This window comes from Drosophila subpulchrella, chromosome X (assembly GCF_014743375.2).
Source record: "Drosophila subpulchrella strain 33 F10 #4 breed RU33 chromosome X, RU_Dsub_v1.1 Primary Assembly, whole genome shotgun sequence".
Taxonomy (NCBI): domain Eukaryota; kingdom Metazoa; phylum Arthropoda; class Insecta; order Diptera; family Drosophilidae; genus Drosophila; species Drosophila subpulchrella.
This window is the reverse complement of record NC_050613.1, coordinates 346,891-368,497: the sequence shown is the minus strand read 5'-3', so window position 1 is coordinate 368,497 and position 21,607 is coordinate 346,891. Positions and strand designations below refer to the sequence as shown.

The window sequence follows — 21,607 nt, the reverse complement described above, 5'->3', positions numbered from 1 at the left end:
GAAACCCAAAAAATCGCGCCTGGAGAAGTCAAAAGTGAAGACAATGCTGATTTGTTTTTATGATTCCATGGGTATTGCCCACAAAGAATTTGTTCCACCCGGCCAAACCGTTAATGCGGTATTCAACCTTGGAGTTTTGAAGCGTTTGGTGCGCCGTATTCGACGTGTTCGGCCCGAATATCGCGAAGATGGAAGTTGGCGTTTGTTGCACGATAATGCACCGTCTCATCGATCGACGCTTGTGTCCGTCTATTTGACCAAAAATCACATTTTAACCATCAACCACTCCCCGTATTCACCTGATATGGCACCGTGCGACTTCTACCTTTTCGGAAAAATGCATTTGCCGATGAAAGGAAAGCGTTATGCAGACGTAGAGGCCATTCAAAAGGCTTGCACCGGCATACTGGCGGCCATACCGGGCAACGAGCTAAAACACTCGTTCGACATGCTTTTGGACCGTGCAAAACGCTGTCTTAAAGCAGAAGGAGACTATTTTAAATAAAACAAGGGAGAACGCTATAGTCGAGTACCTCGACTATCAGATACCCGTTACTCAGCTTAAGCGACCAAAGGGAATGGAGATATGCAAGCAGCAAAGCGAGATTTAAATGCGCCACCTACCGGCGGAAGACAGATTTAAGCGTTGTGTGCGTTAGGGTAGGCGTGACAAATTCATTGTTCAATAGAATAAGTTAGCCGCGCACTTTGCTCTCTCTGAGCGCCGGCAGTGCTTTTCTCTTTGCCGCTAAGTTCGGCCGGCAACTATTTACATACACACACATACACGCGTAAAAACATTTCGCACTGTCTGGCTCTGACGTCATAGCTTTTTTTCTTGGGAGGTTTGTGGGCGTTAGAGTGGGCGTAGAAAAAATTTTTTTGGGTCAATCGATAGGTATGGACAAGACTTATACATTTCAGTTAAAATTTTCTATCTAACATCAAAACTGTAGGAGCCACAGTTTTGGGCGGTTTGTGGGCGTTAGAGTGGGCGTGGCACTCTACTGAAACAAACTTGCGCTGCGTAAGAAGCTCAGGAATCTGCTCGCCAAATCTCAATAGCCTAGCTCTCATAGTTTCCGAGATCTCAGCGTTCATCCGGACAGACGGACAGACGGACAGACGGACAGACGGACATGGCTAGATCGACTCGGCTAGTGATCCTGATCAAGAATATATATACTTTATGGGGTCGGAAACGCTTCCTTCTGCCTGTTACATACTTTCCGACGAATCTAGTATACCCTTTTACTCTACGAGTAACGGGTATAATAAATTGATTTTGCCGAAAAAACTATTTGTTCTGTCTTTTTTTTAAAAATCCTGTTTACTTTGGAACTCACCTTGTATATATATATAAATATACAAATAAACTTACTCTTTTGGCGATGAGATCTCGACGCTCTGGATGTTGGGGATGGTAAAAACATTAGGTTTACTATATATATATATATATGTATAAGTGTACTTCCACTTTAAAGAATATTGATACAATTAATGGGGCGTGCAAATTATTACTATTGGTGCATTTCTTGTCTACAGCACACAAACAAATAAATGAAAAAAATTAAGAATATGGATGGAATGAAGAAAGACCACCGAAGAGGGGCATTAGGGTAAACTTTGTAGTGGTGACGCCTTAGCATGTCTCAGGTTACACTTGCATGTGTACTTTGTTTCTGGCAGCTATGCAGCAATCAGGCACAGCACGTTGTATACTTTCACGATTTTCTCTTGTGATCTACCACTTTAACTTTGTTGATCACGCTTTAGACACATTGGATCGCATTTTGATCATTCAACCAAGACTTTATGCAACGGAATCAAGGATTCATTTTCCTTTACTGCGACTGTTACAAACGAGGGTTCTCCTCGGGTTGACCGACAGTGGGTATTAGACGGACCGTACATGAGTTTCTGACTCCCTTTTCTCCATGAAGTTGACTTCTTATATACTGTTTATTAGTGCTTTTCTTTTGCTTCCGGGCCCCCAGTTTGTGTATCTAAGTATCCCATCTAGCTCCTCATGTCCCTTTGTTTTAGCCAACTTACTTCTGGATTCTGTTAGGGTCAGCTTGCGGATTCAAATTCACCGCTTATTGCTTCAGTGACCGATAAAATTTTCTAGTGAATTGCTCAACTTATTACATTAGCTCATTGGAGCTGCATTGGGAAATTTGAGGTGTTCTCGCCACCTAACAGACTGCGGCTTTTGTCGTCTTCTTATTGTCCCCTCTGTCCACCAAAACCGACGCTCGTAACAAATACCAGCTTTCACCCCACTATAGGCATTAACCTTTTTGTATAAATTGAGGTTGCTGCGGTGCTCACCGTGAAATGCTAACTTTTTTATCTACACCCATCGGATTTTATTATACCCGTTACTCGCAGATTAAAAGGGTATACAGATTCGTCGGAAAGTATGTAACAGGTAGAAGCGTTTCCGTATATATATTCTTTGTTAGGATTACTAGCCGAGTCGATCTAGCCATGTCCGTCTGTCCGTATAAACGGTCGGAAAATATAAGAGCTGGAATGTTGGGACTTGGCATGCAGATTCTTGGGCTTCCTGCGCAGCGCAAGTTGGTTTCAGCAGATTTCAGATCATAACACTAAAGCCGGTTCAGCGCCCACATTTTTTAATATTTTATTTAAATATGAGTTTTATCTAATTATCAATACCCATATACATGCCAAAAGTTATTGAAATGGGACCATTCAATAAAAGCCAAAAAAAATCAATATTTTCTACATGCCGGTATATTTGCTAAAAACGATCTTTTTACTATCATCATAATAATATGCCGGAGGGATTTAGAAGGGCTCTCCCAACGGCTTGATGGTCAGCTCGTGCACTTGAACATGTGGGGGAGTGGCCAGGGCGTACATAATGCCCGCGGCAATGTCATCCGGCTTTAGCATCGGCAACGTATCGTAACCAGAGGGCAGAATTTCTGTGTCGGTCACACCTGGGGTGATGCTCTGGAAAATATAAAAAATGTGAGCTTATGGTTTGCATATATTATTACTTTTATTTTATTATTTTACTTTTTGTAGAATTTTCTAACTCTACTCAAAGATTAAAAAGTTAACTTTTTATTTGCTACACGGTATGCCGATTCTTGGTCTTCCTGCGCAGCGCAAGTTTGTTTCAGCAGGGTGCCACGCCCACTCTAACGCTCACAAACCGCCCAAATTTTTGGCTCCTACAGTTTTGATGCTAGAGTAAAAATTTTAACTGAAATGTATTGTTCCCATCGCAGCGCAAGTTTGCTACGCGAATATGCCAAGCCTACTCTAACGCCCACAAGACGCCCAAGCCTGTGGCGCCCACAATTTGCATTCTAGATACAAAATTTTAACTCAAATGTATTAGTCTCGTCATTACCTATTGATCCACAAAAAGCTTGCGACTCCCACTCTAACGCCCACAAACCGCCTAAAACCTGTTGCGCCCACAATTTTCATGGTAGAAAATTTTTTTTGCTGAAATGTATTATTTTCGTCAATACCTATCAATTGACCCAAAAAATAGTTTGCCACGCCCATAACGCTTAAATCTGTCAACCGCCCACATAACCATATACAAGGGTGGTCAAAAGTATTTTCACAAAACAAAAGTTAAATGTACTCATAATTTGAACTTACTTCCTGTTAACTTTGGCATCAATGGAAAGGTAATGTAAATGCCGTTTAAATGTTACAATACATTACTTAACCCATTCAGTAGTTATTGAAAAGGACGAATTTGTGTAAACATCTACTTTTTAAACTTTTTTCCTCGACTTGAAAACTTAAATCTTTTGATGCAAAAAGTTTCTTCAAACAAAAATAATAGTAACTGCAAATAGAATTTTTCAAAAATCATTTTGCTTATATTTTTTATGATTTTTTGAAAGTGACAATGTCGGAAAAATTTGTATGAAAAAAAGAAAAATATGGCTCAAATTCATGTTCTAAACATTTTCAAGAAATCATAAAAAATATAAGCAAAATGATTTTTGAAAAATTCTTTTTGCAATTACTATTATTTTTGTTTGAAGAAACTTTTTGCATCAAAAAATTTAAGTTTTCAAGTCGAGAAAAAAAGTTTAAAAGGTTTTCAATAAGTACTGAATGGGTTAAAAAATGTATTGTATCATTCAAACGGCATTTAAATTACCTTTCCATTGATGCCGAAGTTAACAAGAAGTAAGATCAAATTATGAGTATATTTAACTTTTGTTTTGTGAAAATACTTTTGACCACCCCAGTATTGAGATCGCGGGTAGGTGACGCATTTTAATCTCACTTTGCTGCTTGCACATCCCCATTTCCCTTTGGTCGAGTACCTCGACTATCAAATACCCGTTACTCAGCTAAAGGGAAATGAAGATATGCAAGCAGCAAAGCTCAATAAATGGTTATGTGGGCGGTAGACAGATTTAAGCGTTATGTGCGTTAGAGTGGGCGTGGCAAACTTTTTGTTAGGTCAATCGATAGGTATTGACGGCACTAATACGTTACTGTTAAACTTTTTTTTTCTAGCATGAAAATTGTGGGCGCCACTGACTTGGGCGGTTTGTGGACGATAGAGTCGGCATGGCATATTCGCGTAACAAACTTGTGCTGCGTACAAGGCTACGGAATCTAAATCCGAAATACCAATTATCTAGCTTTGATAGTTTCCGAGATATCCGCGTTCATACTTACGATTTTTTGAAGTTTGTGGGCGGTTTGTGGGCATTAAAGTGGGCGTGGCACCCTGCTGAAACAAACTTGCGCTGCGTAAGAAGCTCAGGAATCTGCATGCCTAATCCCAGTAGCCTAGCTCTAATAGTTTCCGAGATCTCAGCGTTCATCCGGACGGACGGACAGACGGACATGGCTAGATCGACTCGGCTAGTGATACTGATCAAGAATGTATATACTTTGTGGAGTCGGAAACGCTTCCTTCTGCGCTTGAAGTTCTTGCGCAGCGCAAGTTTGTTTCAGTTGGATGCCACGCCCACTCTAACGTCCACAAACGTCCATAACGCTAGCATTACGGGCGTCTGTTCCCACATTGTTTAATATTTTGTAAAAGTGTAAACGGGACTTCGTTTTGTTTTTATTACACTAGCTTACAAACAATTTTTTCTTTTTGATTTTAGATTTAAGCCCACTTTTGCTAGACTTACATGTTGTTCCTTCACACGCTGGTATCACTCAAAAAATTTCCAAAGAATCGTTCTTGAGATATTTGCGATGTTGCAAGATTAAAGAGCTAATATCGCAGAATCCAATTCTCTAACCGTATGGCAGTTGACACAATCTAATAAAAGTAGATAGCGGTACCTCTCCAAGGACATCGGACTCCAATTAAGGGCAGGAGGAAAAATGTGAAGTAGTGAAATTGAATACTTTTACTTAACCAGCCATAGCGCTTTCGATTTGCCACCCATTTTTGCAATGTTGGTCTTAACATTTAAAGGACACACCCATCTTTTGTATCACTTGCTAACAATAATTTATACACTTTTCCTTAAGGTAGTAGAACTGAAAGGAAAGCTATCTATTTCAAAAAAAAGCTGCACAAATTTACATTTTAATAACTTTATTGGTTAATAACAACAAGCAAGGTTAGATAATTGGATTCTGTGATATTAGCTCTTCGATCAAGCAACAAAAAAAAATTTTTTGAGTGATACCAGCATGTGCAGCTTAAAGCTGAACTTTCAATACCTATATTCATGCCAAAAATGGTTCAAATCGGACCATCTATTAAAATGTTATAAGCAAATAAAGAAATCTACGCTAGATTGCGCTGTTGCGTGTGCAATCTTGGAAACAGTCGCTTTGCTGCTTGCAAATCTCCCTCGCACTCCCCTTAGGTGAGTTACGCGTATCTGATAGTCAAGGCCATCGACTATAGCATTCTATTTTGTTTAATTTATACTCACTGTGACCTTGATCTTGGTCTTGAATCCGCGCAGCTCCTGTCGTAGAACCTCTAACATGGCCGTTATCCCGTGCTTGGTGATCGGATACATGTTAAGCAACTGCAACTCGTCGCCGGGTGGATTGATAATGGTTCGTCCCGTCAGACTATTGATAAGCACCACATGACCAGCCACCTCACGGTGCTGCATCGAGCGAAAGGCCAGCCGGGTGCAGATGACCACGCCCATGAGATTTACGTTTAGAACCTGCTGCAGTTGCTCCAGCTCTAAGGTGAGCAGTTGTCCAGGATTCAGGCAGCCGGCGTTGTTCACCAGAATGTCACATCCGCCGAGATGCTCCTCGATCCAGTTGAAGGCGGCCGTAACCGAGTCCAGGTCCCCGACATCGCAGTGAATGGCATGCAGACGGGTCTGCAGCTCTGGGGGCAGTTGCTCCTTGATGGCCTCCATGCGTTCCACCCGCCTAGCCAGACCCACAACAATGACCCCGGCACTTACCAGCTGGCGGGCCACGGCAGCTCCGATCCCGGAACTAGCACCTGTGATCACTGCCACGCGATCTTGCCAGCGTTCCATCGCTCAGTTCTCGTTTTTGAACTTTAAAAGCCAAGATCCCCTTGATTTTGTGTTTTTAAGTAGTTTGTTTTTAACACTCATCCACTAAGCTGTTCTCTCAACTGATTCGAGACTTGGCCCACACAGGCACTATATATACCCCAAGTCATCGGTCAAACTTGGCCATGCAAATAAAATATTTAAAATCGACCGCCCTAACGCGCATTTCACATGTGATCTGAATAATTGAGTAGTGTTGGATCTATGGCGCATGCCATGGGGTAATTAAGACATTTAGTGGGTCGCTAATGTAATAGTCGCTAAAAAAGTATAGAAAACTTCCGAATAATATATCAGTAGAATGGTAAAAGCTTTGTGAAAAGTAAAAGTATGTATCAGTTAGGATTTTTAATTAAAACTGTACATAAGTGAAATCGAACACAAATGTAATGCAAAATATCTTTTTTTTATTGAATTATCGTATTTATTTTTTCGTTTTCAACGTGCATACTTATTAAGTATCGAAAATCTAAAATACCCAAACACGAATTTAAAGAAAAAATGAAACAGAAAATGTATTTATAAATTTTAAAAAATTGTTATATGGTTTGAAAATAATATATTTACTCGTTACTCGTAGACTAAGAAGGTATACTAGATTCGTCGGAAAGTATGTAACAGGTAGAAGGAAGCGTTTCTTACCCTATAAACTATATATATTCTTGATCTGGAGCACTAACCGAGTCGATCTAGCCATGTCCTTCTGTCCATCTGTTCGTCCGTCTGTCTGTCCGTCCGTATAAACGCGTAATTCTCAGAAACTTTAAAAGCTAGAAAGTTGGGACTTGGCATGCAGATTCTTGTGCTGTTGAGAATTGTGCAATTGTGATCAGTCGCTTTACTGCATACCTGCATCGCACTTCTCTTATCTGAGTAACGGGTACTTAATAGTCGATGGCATCGACTATAGCATTTTCTCTTGTTTTTAAATGTAATTCACTAATAGCAATAGTGAAATGGATCTTGACTTATTTTTTATGCCATATTGTTTTGAATCTTTCGCTTTTATACCAAAAACCAAACGGTTTTTTCCATGGAAGCCCTAGAATATAATCCATATTTTATAAAAAGACAATGGGAAAACTTTACATGATATCGAACACCATAAAAGCCGACGGACATGCCCATTTTGAATCATCTAGAGATGCTGCTTAAAATTTGTACGAGTAGGTATGTATGTATACTTTATTATGTCTAAAACCGCTTCTTCATTACAATATAATTTTTAGATGAACATTATAATACCCTTTGCATGAGTATAAAACAGTACAACAGTGAATAGTAATATAACAGAATAGAATATAATAATATAATGCATATACAGAGAACGAAAAAAAGTTTAAGGTGTTAGACTGGGTTGAAATATTTTTAAAGGTAGAAGGCTCCATACAAAATTCATTTTAGTTCTGTTTTTTAAGAAACCATTTTTTTTTCATTTTATTTTGTTTTGATCCAGTTTTTCACCAAAAACATAAACAAATTTAATGTGCAAGTGTTCGCATTCCTTTAATTTTCCGAAGTGTGGTACAAATGGAGTCCGGTTTAGAACAACACTGGTTCCATTTAATTCTCAAATTATTCATTCAGAAAACTAGTTCAAGGTTATGCCCAATACTCTAAAATATTTATTAGACGATGCGTTGCAATGCAGCGGTGTTCTAAAAGGGTTCGCCCATTGGCTTGATGGTCAGCTCATGCACCTGGACGTGTGGGGGCGTGTCCAAAACATACATGATGGCATTGGCCACATCCTCCGCCCGCAGCATGGGCAGTTTTTTGTAAGCCAGAGGTACGATCTCGGTGTCCACCAATCCCGGACTGATGCTCTGTAAAGAAGTGTAGTTTAGTCAGCCTGTTAAGTCATGTTTTCTCATCGTAAGCGTTTTAATAACCCTAGCCATATCATTACCTTTATGGCAAGCCCATAAAATTGACAGACAGTTTAATGTATTAATAAATCGCATCTTACACTAGCTCACAACCTAAGCGCTTCAAAACGGTAGATTATAGTTGCTGATAGAGTTTGATGAATAAATCACAAAAATTGTGACAAAAATATAGGTTTTATTTTTAGTTTTCTAAAATTAATATTTTTTTTCTCATTGTAGTTTTATTTCTATCTTTTGTTGTGGTCAGCTAATTTAGCTGATTGGCTTTAATTTACAACTATAATATCACGCTTTAAATTTGCCGAAAGAATGAATTAGCTACGTTGAGCATTTTGAACAACTGATCTAAAAAATGTAGGATTTTCAAAAATAAAAAATCGAGACGCATTCCATTTTAAAGTTGCTGTCCTAATAAACCAAACAAGACAATTTGGACAAAATCCATAAAATCAATTTTAGATTGATATTTGCAATGTCAGTCCGGTATGGGCCTAGCGCCAAAAATCTAGTTTCAGTACCCACCAGCGCACTATGGGGAATTTGACCACTTTTATTGGCCAAAATCGATTTCTTAAAGTCGTTAAAAATTGGTTTTGTTTATCACAATGCATTAGGATAACATAAATCTCCAATGTTATTAACAGTAAAGCTTAACAGTCCGCATCACTGTTAAGTAATCAGCTGTAAAAGCCTGTTTTGATTTCAACAAGGTGGCAGCGCTAATAAATCGCTTAGATTTCTTAAAACTTTAAAGTGAAAAAAAGATTACAGTAGAAAAAATTAAGTACAGTTTCTGAAATGCAGTGCGTTCTTAGTGATTTGTAATAAGTGTTTGTGAACGTTAATTGTAGATATTGATTGTGGTTTCCCTGTAATCTTGTGTAAGTTCTAACCTTAAAAAACTTAAGGCCTGTAGTTTATTTTAATCTTTGAATAGAGCTATAAGGTGAGTGCAGCTCTTTCCACCTCTAAAACTTGTTATACCCATTACTCGTAGAGTAAAAGGGTATACTCGATTCGTCGGAAAGTACACTCAAAAAAAAAATCACCATAAATATTAGAAAATCGCCGGTGATTTTAAAACGCCATTGAATTAAGAAATATTTTCTTGAATTAAGAAATATTTTCTTGATTATAGAAAAAGTTTCTAAAATTTACGGAATTTCGCCATATTTTTTTTTTTTGTAAAGAAGAAGTGGAAGAATCGGAATTTTTTCTTTAACTAATGGCGAATTTTTCTTTATTTTTTTCTTGAAATAATGGTTAATTCTTACTTAAATTTAGTAAAGAAATACCCATATTTTAAGGGAAAAGTGACTTTTTTTATACAGTTTGATGGTGGTCTAGCTGGTAAAGACGTCCGGTCAATAAACAATCGTACAATAATTTTTATTCTTATTAGTTTCACTTTTCTATTAACCAAATTGTTTAAATGGTTGTTAAAAGGGTTTAGATTAGTAAAAACGTTATTGGTATGCGTAAAGCTGGACCAAAAGCACCATAGCCCTCTTTAGTCATTGTATGAAAAGAAGCACGCGTGGCCGAATGGTTAAGACGTCTGGCTATGGTGTGAGCAGTTGCGGGTTCGAGTTCATGCCGGGGTTGTCTGAGGTAAGGATTTTTCCATTTGTTATTTATATGTTTATAAAAAGTATTTATATAAAATAAATCTTACATAAATACAGGTAAATATAAAAATTTAATTGCCATTAAAATTAGAAACGGTTTTATCCATTTAAAATCCAAAATTGGTATACAAAACCAACCAAATTCCTCAAATGTAAAAAAAAGGTAATCTTACATTATAAATAATTTTTTTCTTATTTTAAGAAAAATTTCCTTAATTTTAAGGTTTTTTACCATACATTTATGAAAAATTTGTCATTATTTGCAGAAATGGAAAACCATAAATTCAAGAAAACTATTTATTTAAAATAAAGGCGAGTCGCCGTTAGATGAAAATCATAGGCCATTTTCTTGATTTAAAGGCGAATTTCTTGAATTAAGGGCGATTTTTTTTTTGGGTGTACATCTCGCGTGCTTGCACTGCCGTCCGCTCTCCCTCTGTATCTCTCCCCTAAGTCTAGTGTACCAATTAACACCTATGCCCGTAGCGCAAAAACCCCAAAGTACCCTGTGTTTTTTGCTTACCTTTCGCTCTTGGGACTTCAGCAATTTCCGCGATCAAGCCACCCCGCCCCAACAAAGTTGATGGTGTTGGTGGCTCAGACATTACGGATACGGGGGTTTATTGTATTTCAGTTAATTCAATTTCGAGAGCATTTTCAGCCTTATCCACCAAGGTCTTTGGTGGTGCTCTCTTAGTTTTTCACGTATTTCCGAGAAAGTTCCTGCAGCTTGTCACCAAATTTGGGCACATTGAGATCACGTTCGAAGTCTCTGGTTCGCATAAGCCACGGAGCTCCAGAGATCCTTCGAAGTGTTTTCGCATGCAAAACCCGGATTTTGTTGAGGTTGGTTTCTGCAGCGATGCCGTAAACCTGGAGTCCATAGAAAAGACTTGGCGCTAGTACACCAAAAAAAAAATCGCCCTTATTTCAAGAAAATCGCCTATAATTTTCATACAACGGCGACTCGCCTTTATTATAAATAAATAGTTTCTTGAATTTATGGTTTGCCATTTCTGCAAATAATGACAAATTTTTCATAAATGTATGGTAAATAACCTTAAAATTAAGGAAATTTTTCTTAAAATAAGAAAAAACAAGGAAGAACGCTATAGTCGAGTACCTCGACTATCAGATACCCGTTACTCAGCTAAAGGGGCCAAAGGGAAATGGAGATATGCAAGCAGCAAAGCGAGATTGAAATGCGCCACCTATCGGCGGTAGACAGATTTAAGCGTTATGGGCGTTAGAGTGGGCGTGGCATATTTTTTTTTCGGTCAATCGATAGGTATTGACGAGACCAATACAGTTCAGTTAAAATTTTGGATCTAGCATGAAAATTGTGGGCGCCACAGGCTTGGGGGGTTTGTGGGCGTAAGAGTGGGCGTGGCATATTTGCGTAACAAACTTTTGCTGCGCACAAGGCTACGGAATCTAAATCTGAGATCCCAATTCTCTATCCTTGATAGTTTCCGAGATATCCACCATCATATTTACGATTTTTTGAAATTTGTGGGCGGCTTGTGGGCTTAAAAGTGGGCGTGGCAAACTTTTTTATCAATCGATAGGTATTGATGAGAACAATACATTTCAGATAAAGTTTTTATTCTAGCATCGAAACTGTAGGAGCCACAGTTCTGGGCGGTTTGTGGGCGTTAGAGTGGGCGTGGCACTCTACTGAAACAAATTTGCGCTGCGTAAGAAGCTCAGGAATCTGTACGCCAAATCTCAATAGCCTAGCTTTCATAGTTTCCGAGATCTCAGCGTTCATCCGGACAGACAGCGGACAGACGGACATGGCTAGATCGACTCGGCTAGTGATCCTGATCAAGAATATATATACTTTATGGGGTCGGAAACGTTTCCTTCTGCCTGTTACATACTTTCCGACGAATCTAGTATACCCTTTTACTCTACGAGTAACGGATATAATTATTTATAATGTAAGATTACCTTTTCTTACATTTGAGGAATTTGGTTGGTTTTGTATACCAATTTTGGGTTTTTTAATGGATAAAACCGTTTCTAATTTTAATGGCAATTATTACATGGGAATATAGTCTATACATTTTTATATTTAGCTCTATTTATGTAAGATTTATTTTATATAAATACTTTTTATAAACATATAAAAAACAAATGGAAAAATCCTTACCTCAGACAACCCCGGCATGAACTCGAACCCGCAACTGCTCACACCATAGCCAGACGTCTTAACCAATCGGCCATGCGTGCTTATTTTCATACAATGACTAAAGAGGGCTATGGTGCTTTTGGTCCAGCTTTACGCATACCAATTACGTTTATACTAATCTAAACCCTTTTAACAACCATTTAAACAATTTGGTAAATAGAAAAGTGAAACTAATAAGAATAAAAATTATTGTACGATTGTTTATTGACCGGACGTCTTTACCAGCTAGACCACCATCAAAATGTATAAAAAAAGTCACTTTTCCCTTAAAATATGGGTATTTCTTTACTAAATTTAAGTAAGAATTTACCATTATATCAAAAAAAAAAAAATCAAGAAAAATTCGCCATTAGTTAAAGAACAAATTTCGATTCTTCCTCTTCTTCTTTACAACAAAAAAAATATGGCGAAATTCCGTAAATTTTAGAAACTTTTTCTATAATCAAGAAAATATTTCTTAATTCAAGAAAATATTTCTAAATTCAATGGCGTTTAAAAATCACGGACGATTTTCTAATATTTATGGTGATTTTTTTTTGAGTGTAGGTGACGCATTTCAATCTCGCTTTGCTGCTTGCATATCTCCATTTCCCTTTGGTCCCTTTAGCTGAGTAACGGGTATCTGAAAGTCGAGGTACTCGACTATAGCGTTCTTCCTTGATTTATGTTGTAAGGTTATCAATTCTAATTGTACCCATTATGTATAAAAGTGCACTTTTGCGCACTTTCCCTGAAACTTAACTTTTTAGATCCTAACCTCACCTTTGCAAACAGCGTTTTGCTTGAAAAGTAGATCTCAAAGGGGACGAAAAATGCTAAGGAAATTACCATCTTCAATTATATGAAATCGGCAGTACGCGGACCTTGTTATAAGCACGATGTAGAACTTTTAGCTGAAAAAGTACAAGCATTTGCTACAAAATATCTGATCCTGGCTAAAGGCCAAAAGAAACTTAAATCAATTCAAGCGAAGTCATTCTTCTTGGCCAAGCTCGCAAACAGAAGTATCTATTGAGAAAAGTTTGGGATCTGTTGGACTGCCTGCGTTGTCTTACCCACCTAAAAGACTTTGTTCACAGAGGAAAGAAAAATTCCGTTCGAAACGTTTAAAAATCAAGCCCAAACGCGGTCAATAAGTGCGTAAGCCCGTTTGTTGACAATTCATGAACGGTCGTTCATAAAAGTTGACCGAAACTTTAGGGTTGGGTTCCGAAAAAATGGTGTCAGTATAAGAACATTTCGGGCTTAATTTAAAAACATAAAAATCTAAAAAAAATCGAGGTTTGTGTACATGATAAACATTCTGGACGCCTGGTAGAGATTTAATTAATTTCCCACCTTATGTTTTGTTATTGCTAGAATTTAATGTATTTTGGTTATTTTGATGATGACAAACATAATTTATTTATTAATACAAGTACATATAAACATTAGAAATAATATTTTAATAAAACTGACAATTAACAACCGTATTCTCGCGGACTCGAACCTGTGCTACCATGTGTCGAAGGCGGACGCTGTAGCATATGGACCACCGAGCGAATTTTTCGAGTGCGGAAAATCGGGACATTAGACCTAGATACATGTTTTCATGAACGGTGTTGATAATTTAAGAACAGCGTTCTCCCTATTTCTGTCAATGCATTTTTCAGTGAAGCGTTCACAATTACACCTAAATGTTCATGACTTGACCACGCGGCGTTCGTTTTTTATGAACGGATCTTAGCGAACGGATTGTTGTCAAATCATAAAAAATGTTATTGATTTTTTCGTTCTTTTTTTTCTGGGTGTACTTGGGTGTTTTAAAATTATCACAACTAAAAATGGTATGGTCAAAACACTTTTTTTTATCTTACAGCTATAACAGATTCAATGCCACGCAGAAGGTTTGAAAAAATTAAGAAATGTTAACACTTTAACGATAACTCTAAACAACCCAAAAAGAAGATTCAAACTATGATAGGCTGTACAAGGTACGACCTTTACTACAGATTCTCAAAGAAAATTTTGCGTTGATGAACAAATCATTACGTTTACCCTCTGTAAAGTCATAAAAATGTACACTTTAGCCCAGTTTATTTTTACAGGACGATCAACATATAAACAATGCAACCCAGCAAGGCCTCACAAATGGGGTCTGAAAATGTTTACGCGTGCTGGAAACTCTGGGTTAGTTTACGACTTTTCGCTGTATGTTAGTGAAGGCACCTGTCCTGATTATGGATTGGGAATATCTTCGGATGTTGTGTTATTTTTGACAAAAGGGGTTCCCAAGCACTTGGGCGATTTGTGATCGTTAGAGCGGGCGTGGCAAAGTTTTTTTAGATCAATCGATAGGTATTGACGAGACCAATACATTTCAATTAAAATTTTTTATCTAGCATGAAAATTGTGGGCGCCACAGGCTTGGGCGGCTTGTGGGCGTTAGAGTGGGGGTGGCACTCTGCTGAAATAAACTTGCGCTGCGTAAGAAGCTCAGAAATCTGCACGCCAAATCTCAATAGCCTTATAGTTTCCGAGATCTCAACGTTCAAGAATATATATACCTTATTTCTACACTCAGGGAAAAACACCGAGCTAAAAACAAGTACAAACAGCCTTGATTTAAGAAAAATTGCATGCTTAACATTTAAGAACGTTCGTGCTCAAAAAATTCTCATATTGAGCACTTTTTGGAATTTTAATGCCTGCCAACTCTAATAATTCCCAACTGTTTATTCTGAAAGTACTCGGTATATAAGGCGCATAAATTAGTCAGTGTTAATGCCCGTGAGCGGCAAGTCGTAAGTAAACTAAAAATATTAATATTATTTATATATATCTCGTTTATTTCGTTTCAGTTTCCAATACTTATTTCTCTTACTAGCATAAAATAAAAACTCATTTTAATTTCATAATATTTATATATTGATTTAAGAATTATTTGTCCTTATATCATGCCTGCAACTTTCTTATTTTATTATTAAATAGTTCTTGTTTTTAGTCCAAATATGACTTGATTTAAGAATTATTCATACTTCATTGAAGACCGAAGGGTTCTTAAATCTAGTATTTTCGGTCTTGAAAATTCGTGCTCAAAAGTAGTATTTTGTTCTCGCGTTCTTTATTTTCCATGCTTGGCGAAGTTTTGACACCGAAAATACTAGGTTCAAGCACGAAATACTTGATTTTTTTTCTGAGTGTAGGTTACATTGTTTCTCATGTAATTAAAACGGATTCTGAAATTTTCACAATTAAAAAATATCGAAATATTACAGAACTCCGAAGTTTTCTAGCCCTAACGGGGGCCCTATTTGTCCATTAACAAAATATATAAAAGGAAAATGGAAAGGTTTTTAAAAGAACGTCTACAAAAATTTCAATACAGTATGACGAATCAGCTGTACAAGCCTTTAACGAGCCAAAAGATAATCTAATAGCACAGGTTGAATTAGTTCAGACCGATAAAGTTAAAAAATTGGTTTTAACAACAGACGCGTCAGACGTAGCTATCGGGGGCAGTATTAACACAAGATAATAAACCAATTACGTTTATTTCTAAAACATTGAATAAAACGGCACAGCTTTACGCTACAAATAAAAAGAAATTGTTAGCCATTGTATGGGCTTTAAAAAATCTACGAAACTATTTATATGGAGTAATTACCATAGAAATGCAAACGGACCAACAATCCTTATCCTTCACAATTTCGGATAAAAATACAAACGTAGAAATGAAAAGGTGGTATTCCTTCATAGATATTTTTACCCCAAAAATAATATACAAGCCAGGGACAACAAATGTTCTAGCTGATGCATAATCACGAATAGACATAAATAATATTACAAACAGCGATTTAGATGTATCACAACAGTCAAACTTAGAACAAGACACATAGCATTCCGCTGAAAGTAGTTTTGAAAATGAAATACAATGTAATACCCGTAAACCGTTAAATCAGCTTAAACATCAATTGTTATTAACAACGGGAAAGTATACAATACATGAGTCACTGGAAGTTTTTGACAAGACAAGACACATAATCGAATTTGTTACAGTTAAGAATTTAGTAACTATATTAAGAGAGTATCTTCCGCCTAAAATAACGGTTGGAATTCATTGTAGTTTAGAAGACTTATATCATATTCAAGTATCTTAAAAAAACTAATTTTACTACTAAATTTCTTTTTACGCGAATATTTCTTCAGGACGTAGAAAACGCAGAAGATAAAGCGATATAAATAGAAGAAACACACGACCTCATAGGGGACTAGACGAAAAATATAAACAAATCAATAAATTATATCATTGGCCTAATTTATACACAAAACTAAAAGAATATATTAAAAATTGCAACATTTGCAATGAAAACAAATATAACAGACACCCAATTAAAACACCAATTGGAGAAGCTCCAATACCAACTAAAGAAGGAGAAAACTTAAATATTGATATATACCATGCGCAAAGTCTAACTTATATAACTTGGGAAAGAAATTCAAAATAAATTAAACATCGAAAATATGGTAATGGAATTACTTCAACAATTTCCCCAAGCCAAAGTGCTTATGACCTATAATGCCCGAGCTTTACCTCGGCCCAATTTAAATATTTTGCACAAAGGTGCTGATTAACTTAACACTACGCAGACCCGAGGCACAGTACCTCAAACGGACGCTGCTTAAAAGAATAATTTAATCTAACCGATTATTCTGAAATGGTTATAAGAGCCGCTCAGGAATATAATCAGAGTATTTATAATAAAATCGAGCACCAAAATATTGCTCAAATATTAAAAAAAAAATTAAAAGAAAGTGTTTGAAACACATAATGAAAATATAAAAGAAAAAGAATATTATATAGGCCAAGTAGTTTATGTAAAGAATTATGGGGAAAGAAATAAACTTAAACCAAGGTATAAAAAGCAAGTAGTTAAGGAGGTTATGCCTAATAAAATAATAATCAATAGTAGAAACAGAATTATGTTAAGGATTAATAAATTATTTGTTTAACTTCCAGAAAATGCATTCCCTAATACCTCTTTTATCAATCATAATATTGGCCAGTTCAGAAATAATTTATTACTTGAACCATGCATTTTTTATGTTATTTAATTCAAATAATATAAAAAGGGATTCTAATAAGAGGTCACAATGGGAAATTAAGTACTGGCAAAAATTTATGTTTTAATAAACAAATTTAAGCAATGAAGATATCAAAGAAATATTAAAACATGAACAAAAGCCAGTATTTATCGCTATAATTAATATAAAATACCCCATACCCAAAAACAGATGCGAGATATATTATTTAAGTTAAGTTAAGTTCAGATCATTTTGCGATCCAATTTTCAATTAAAATGCATCGGTCAGCATAATTTAATTTCACGATGGCATGCGACAGTTTCAGCATTAGCTTTTAATTTAAACAAAAATTAAAGTTCTAGAATCTTAAAAAAAAGCTTCTGGGCGAGGTTTGTTGGATAAGATTTTAGAATTAAGAAGTCAGTCTATTTCGGTTTGAAGCTGCGATCGGTCATACAAAAAAGAAGAAAGTAAAAGTGTCTTGATGTATTAGTGAGTAAAGTAAATTAAAGTATAAAACCAATCAAACAAAAATAAAAAGTTAAAACAAAACGGAAACTTTAACTCTACGAATAACGGGTATAAAAATAAAATATATTTAACATGTACCCACCGTGACTTTAACATTTGTCTTGAAGTCCCGCATCTCCTGGCGTAAGAGCTCGGTCATGGCGGTAAGCGCGTGCTTCGTGGCCGGATACATGTTGAGCTCCTGTTGGCTTCCAGGCAGCGGGTTGAATATGTAGTGGCCCACGATGCTGTTGATGAGAACAACATGACCAGTGTTATGACGCTGCCTCATCGACTCGAAAGCCCGCTGAGTGCAGTGGACCACACCCATTACATTCGTCTGCAGCACTTGCTGCACAGTGTCTAACGACATGGTCAGGAGCTGTCCGCCAGACAACTTTCCGGCGTTATTGATCAGAATGTCCACGCCACCCAGTTCCCGCTGCACCGCGTCGAAAGCGTCATTCACGGATACAATGTCCGTGACATCGCACTGTCGGATGTGCAGTTGGGATTTCCGATCCTCCGGCACTTCCTGGTGCAGTTGCTTCAAACGATCCAGGCGGCGGGCCAGGGCCACTACCACCACATCGGCCGAGATCAGTTTCCGAGCGATTTCCGCACCGATTCCTGAACTAGCGCCGGTCACCACGGCTACGCGATTCTGCCAACGTTTCATGACGACGACTCCAAACCTAATGAAACCTCAGAGTTCTCTGAGTCAATTGAAAGCTTCCATCACCCGCAACCAGTCTCTTTATCCCACACAGGCCGAAAAAATGAAATTAAAAAGCTTATATATTTCGTCTTATTTTCGACAATAAATATATGTTGCGTATAAAATGAATAATTAAAATAAAGAACTTAAAACTATTTAATGAAATTATGCACATAAGCTTCTAATATTAGAAGAACCAATGATTATAACCGTGTACGACTGACCTGTGATGCCAATTGAAAGCTTAGACAAGCTAAAGGGAGATGGAGAAATGCATGCATGATTTCGATTAGAGGCTTTTTTTATCTACTTTACATTTTTAAATTATGCACATACTGGCTGAGACGTTACTAACTTTGTTTCTGCTATATGCAGGCAAAAGGTATAAATTTATTACTCAAGAAACATCAGCGCTCATACGATCGGATAAACAGACGGAAATGGCTAGTTCGACTCCGTCTACTTATCAGACTCTACTTTATAAGGTCGGAAACGAATTCTTCTATCTGTAAGATACATCCCGACGAAAACAATATACGAATTTACTCATGAAGTATAAATAACCTGTAAATTGAACAGAATTAACCAAATTTTGTTATTACCATTGGTTTTTTAAGAACAAAATGCTTTTAGTTTTTCCTTCTTATATAAACAATATATACAAAATAGTAAAGAATAATTTAAGAAAGAATTCGATTTTAATATTTTTTAACATGGTTAATTCTTTAAAAAAAACGGATTTCTCTGACATTAACAATCCAAAAACTGAATAGGAAAAATTATTATTTTCTTAGTGCTGCTTTCTGGCAAAAGGGGCAGACAATGAAAATTTAGTTGCTCTTAATTTTTGAGATTAGAAAAAATTTGAAGAAAACTATACTTGACCTTATTTAGAACAGGACTGATTTCTAGATATTTTATTCGTTCTGAATAATGTGGTTTAGCAAAGGACATATCTGACCATAAAGTAAGCCTTTAGTATAAATAAATTCAGATGTGGGCTATTTGGATTCAACCAATAACTGAGATGCACTTTTTGCTTTAATAAAATTTTGATTTTTTTACGTGCATTTACGTATTAAATAGCGATTTTACGTTGCAAAACCCTCCAAACCGCAAATTGAAACTGTCCGAATACATATAAATTCAAACCGCATTTCAATCACAGACGTTCGCCACAGTTAAGTTTGAATTCTACGTAGGAAAAAGTTGAAAAAAATGTTTGAAGTTGTTGTTTACCCTATTTATATTTTAAGCAAGAAAGGAAGCTAACACGCCGAAGTTTCAATACCCTTGCAGGTCGTACCCGAGGAAGCATTGTATGTACAGACCTTTCCGATTTTTAAAAAACTAAAAACCAACTATAATAATTTTAATATAATGTTCCATTTTAATTTACTACCCTGTATGTTTACCGAAAACGAATTGTAATAATTTTAGATTAAATATCCGATCGTTCCTATGGCAGCTATATGATTAAGTCGTCCGATTTGTTTTTAATTTTATTGAAAAGAATGATATTCCCAAGAGAAGGAGGTAATATGTAAAAAAAAACACTAAAAGTACATTTTTTACATTTAAAAAAAAATTTTTTTGATCTTTCCTATGGGAGCTATAGGACATAGTTGTCCGATCCGGCTCGTTCCGACTTATATACTACCTGCAAAAGAAATTAGACTTTTGGGAAGGTTTTATCCCGATTGTTTTAAAACTAAGAGACTAGTTTGCGTAGAAACGGAAGGACAGACGGACATGGCTAGATCGACTCGTCTAGTGATGCTGATCAAGAATGTATATATTTTATGGGGTCGGAAACGTATCCTTCAATGCATTGCAAACTTCTGACTGAAATATTAAGCCCTCTTCAAGGGTATACAAATTCAATAATAAGCAAATTAAAGGAAACAAGCCATGTATAATGATAAAAAAAATTTGAAGTAGCTGATTAGATTATTTATTGAATTAATAATCCGACTACCACGGCGACTATGTTTTGCGAAGATTTCAGGCACATTTTTGATGCTGAAACTCCTGTAAGTTATTTAATCCTGCCTTGCTTTTGAATAACTAAATTAATGTCGTTCGAAAAGGTGTCCATAATAAAAAATTGACGGGACGTAAACGCAAGCTTGTCGCAGTTACAAGCCAGGCCAACAAAAACAAAATGGGAAGCACAAGAAAAACAACAGACTCGACAGCTGCACAAAAGTTTTTTCTTTGAAATATAAATAAAAATCAATTTAAGGAGCATTTCACAGCCCGAAACTCAAACATAGCGGGCTTTGAAAAAAGGGGATCAGAGGCGGGGAGATGAAAATGTTCAGGGGTTGTTGTCAGGGTGCGTGCCACATACCCAAGTAAATATCGGCATTAGTTAAAAAATCACATGGGAAAAATCGGAGGGGACTTCGGCTTCGTTGAGTGCACCTTATAAACTTTTTGAATAAAAAATATGATTGTTTTGTTGTTAATTATATTCCATAAAAATACATTTTGATAATCAGCGAACTTGAAATGGCTTTACTCAAATGGCAGTGGAAAGTTATTACCGTACAATGAAATCATCATCATCATTTTTAATAATATGTAACAAATAAATTTGTCAATTTTTTTATTAAAACTCTTATGGAAAATATGTACTGTTCCACTTTACATTTATGATTTATATGTGATTTTTGGCTGTGAAATGATTTCTGGTGCTGTGATTTCCCGCGAGCTCTTTCCCATGGGCACACGTGCTATTTGCTCACGTGTTTATGGAAATTGATTTCAAGTACTTGGAGGAGCGTCAGCCCAAAGCGTCGTTTATTTGCTGACTCAAGACAATCGTAGGAAAGGCAAGAAAAATGCGGATGAAAATTTCACTGATTACGTATTTGCCAAGGAGCAGGCATCAAACAAGACGAAGTGGGAGTCTCAAACTTTTAGGCAAACAAGCTCCCCTCAGCAGGAGTCTGGAACAAACATCATTGTATCTCATGCATGTGTCCGTACCAGTGGTCAGAGTTCAGTGCTGAGCACGTGCATACACACGTGGAAATTGGAACAAGTAAAACGGGACTTTA

General features: G+C 36.6%; 2 protein-coding genes across 2 annotated transcripts; both read right to left on the bottom strand.

Moving 5' to 3' along the window:
- Positions 1–2,741: 2,741 nt before the first annotated feature.
- LOC119556584 (farnesol dehydrogenase) lies at positions 2,742–6,602 on the bottom strand. Its single transcript, XM_037868884.1, has 2 exons — positions 5,925–6,602; positions 2,742–2,985 (listed from the first exon to the last, which is right to left on the bottom strand). The coding sequence occupies exons 1-2, from the start codon at positions 6,498–6,500 to the stop codon at positions 2,818–2,820; spliced, it is 744 nt and encodes a 247-aa protein (XP_037724812.1). The 5' UTR covers positions 6,501–6,602; the 3' UTR covers positions 2,742–2,817.
- Positions 6,603–7,706: 1,104 nt separating this feature from the next.
- On the bottom strand, positions 7,707–18,533 carry LOC119557772 (farnesol dehydrogenase). The gene is made up of 2 exons (XM_037870670.1): positions 17,928–18,533; positions 7,707–8,365 (listed from the first exon to the last, which is right to left on the bottom strand). The coding sequence occupies exons 1-2, from the start codon at positions 18,501–18,503 to the stop codon at positions 8,198–8,200; spliced, it is 744 nt and encodes a 247-aa protein (XP_037726598.1). The 5' UTR covers positions 18,504–18,533; the 3' UTR covers positions 7,707–8,197.
- Positions 18,534–21,607: the final 3,074 nt, after the last annotated feature.

Excerpts from the sequence above, each read along its gene's own strand:
- LOC119556584 (XM_037868884.1), bottom strand. The coding sequence starts at position 6,500 with ATGGAACGCTGGCAAGATCGCGTGGCAGTGATCACAGGTGCTAGTTCC. Across the intron at positions 2,986-5,924 it reads AGACCAAGATCAAGGTCACA|AGCATCACCCCAGGTGTGAC; the intron begins GTGAGTATAAAT and ends TATATTTTCCAG.
- LOC119557772 (XM_037870670.1), bottom strand. The coding sequence starts at position 18,503 with ATGAAACGTTGGCAGAATCGCGTAGCCGTGGTGACCGGCGCTAGTTCA. Across the intron at positions 8,366-17,927 it reads AGACAAATGTTAAAGTCACG|AGCATCAGTCCGGGATTGGT; the intron begins GTGGGTACATGT and ends ACTTCTTTACAG.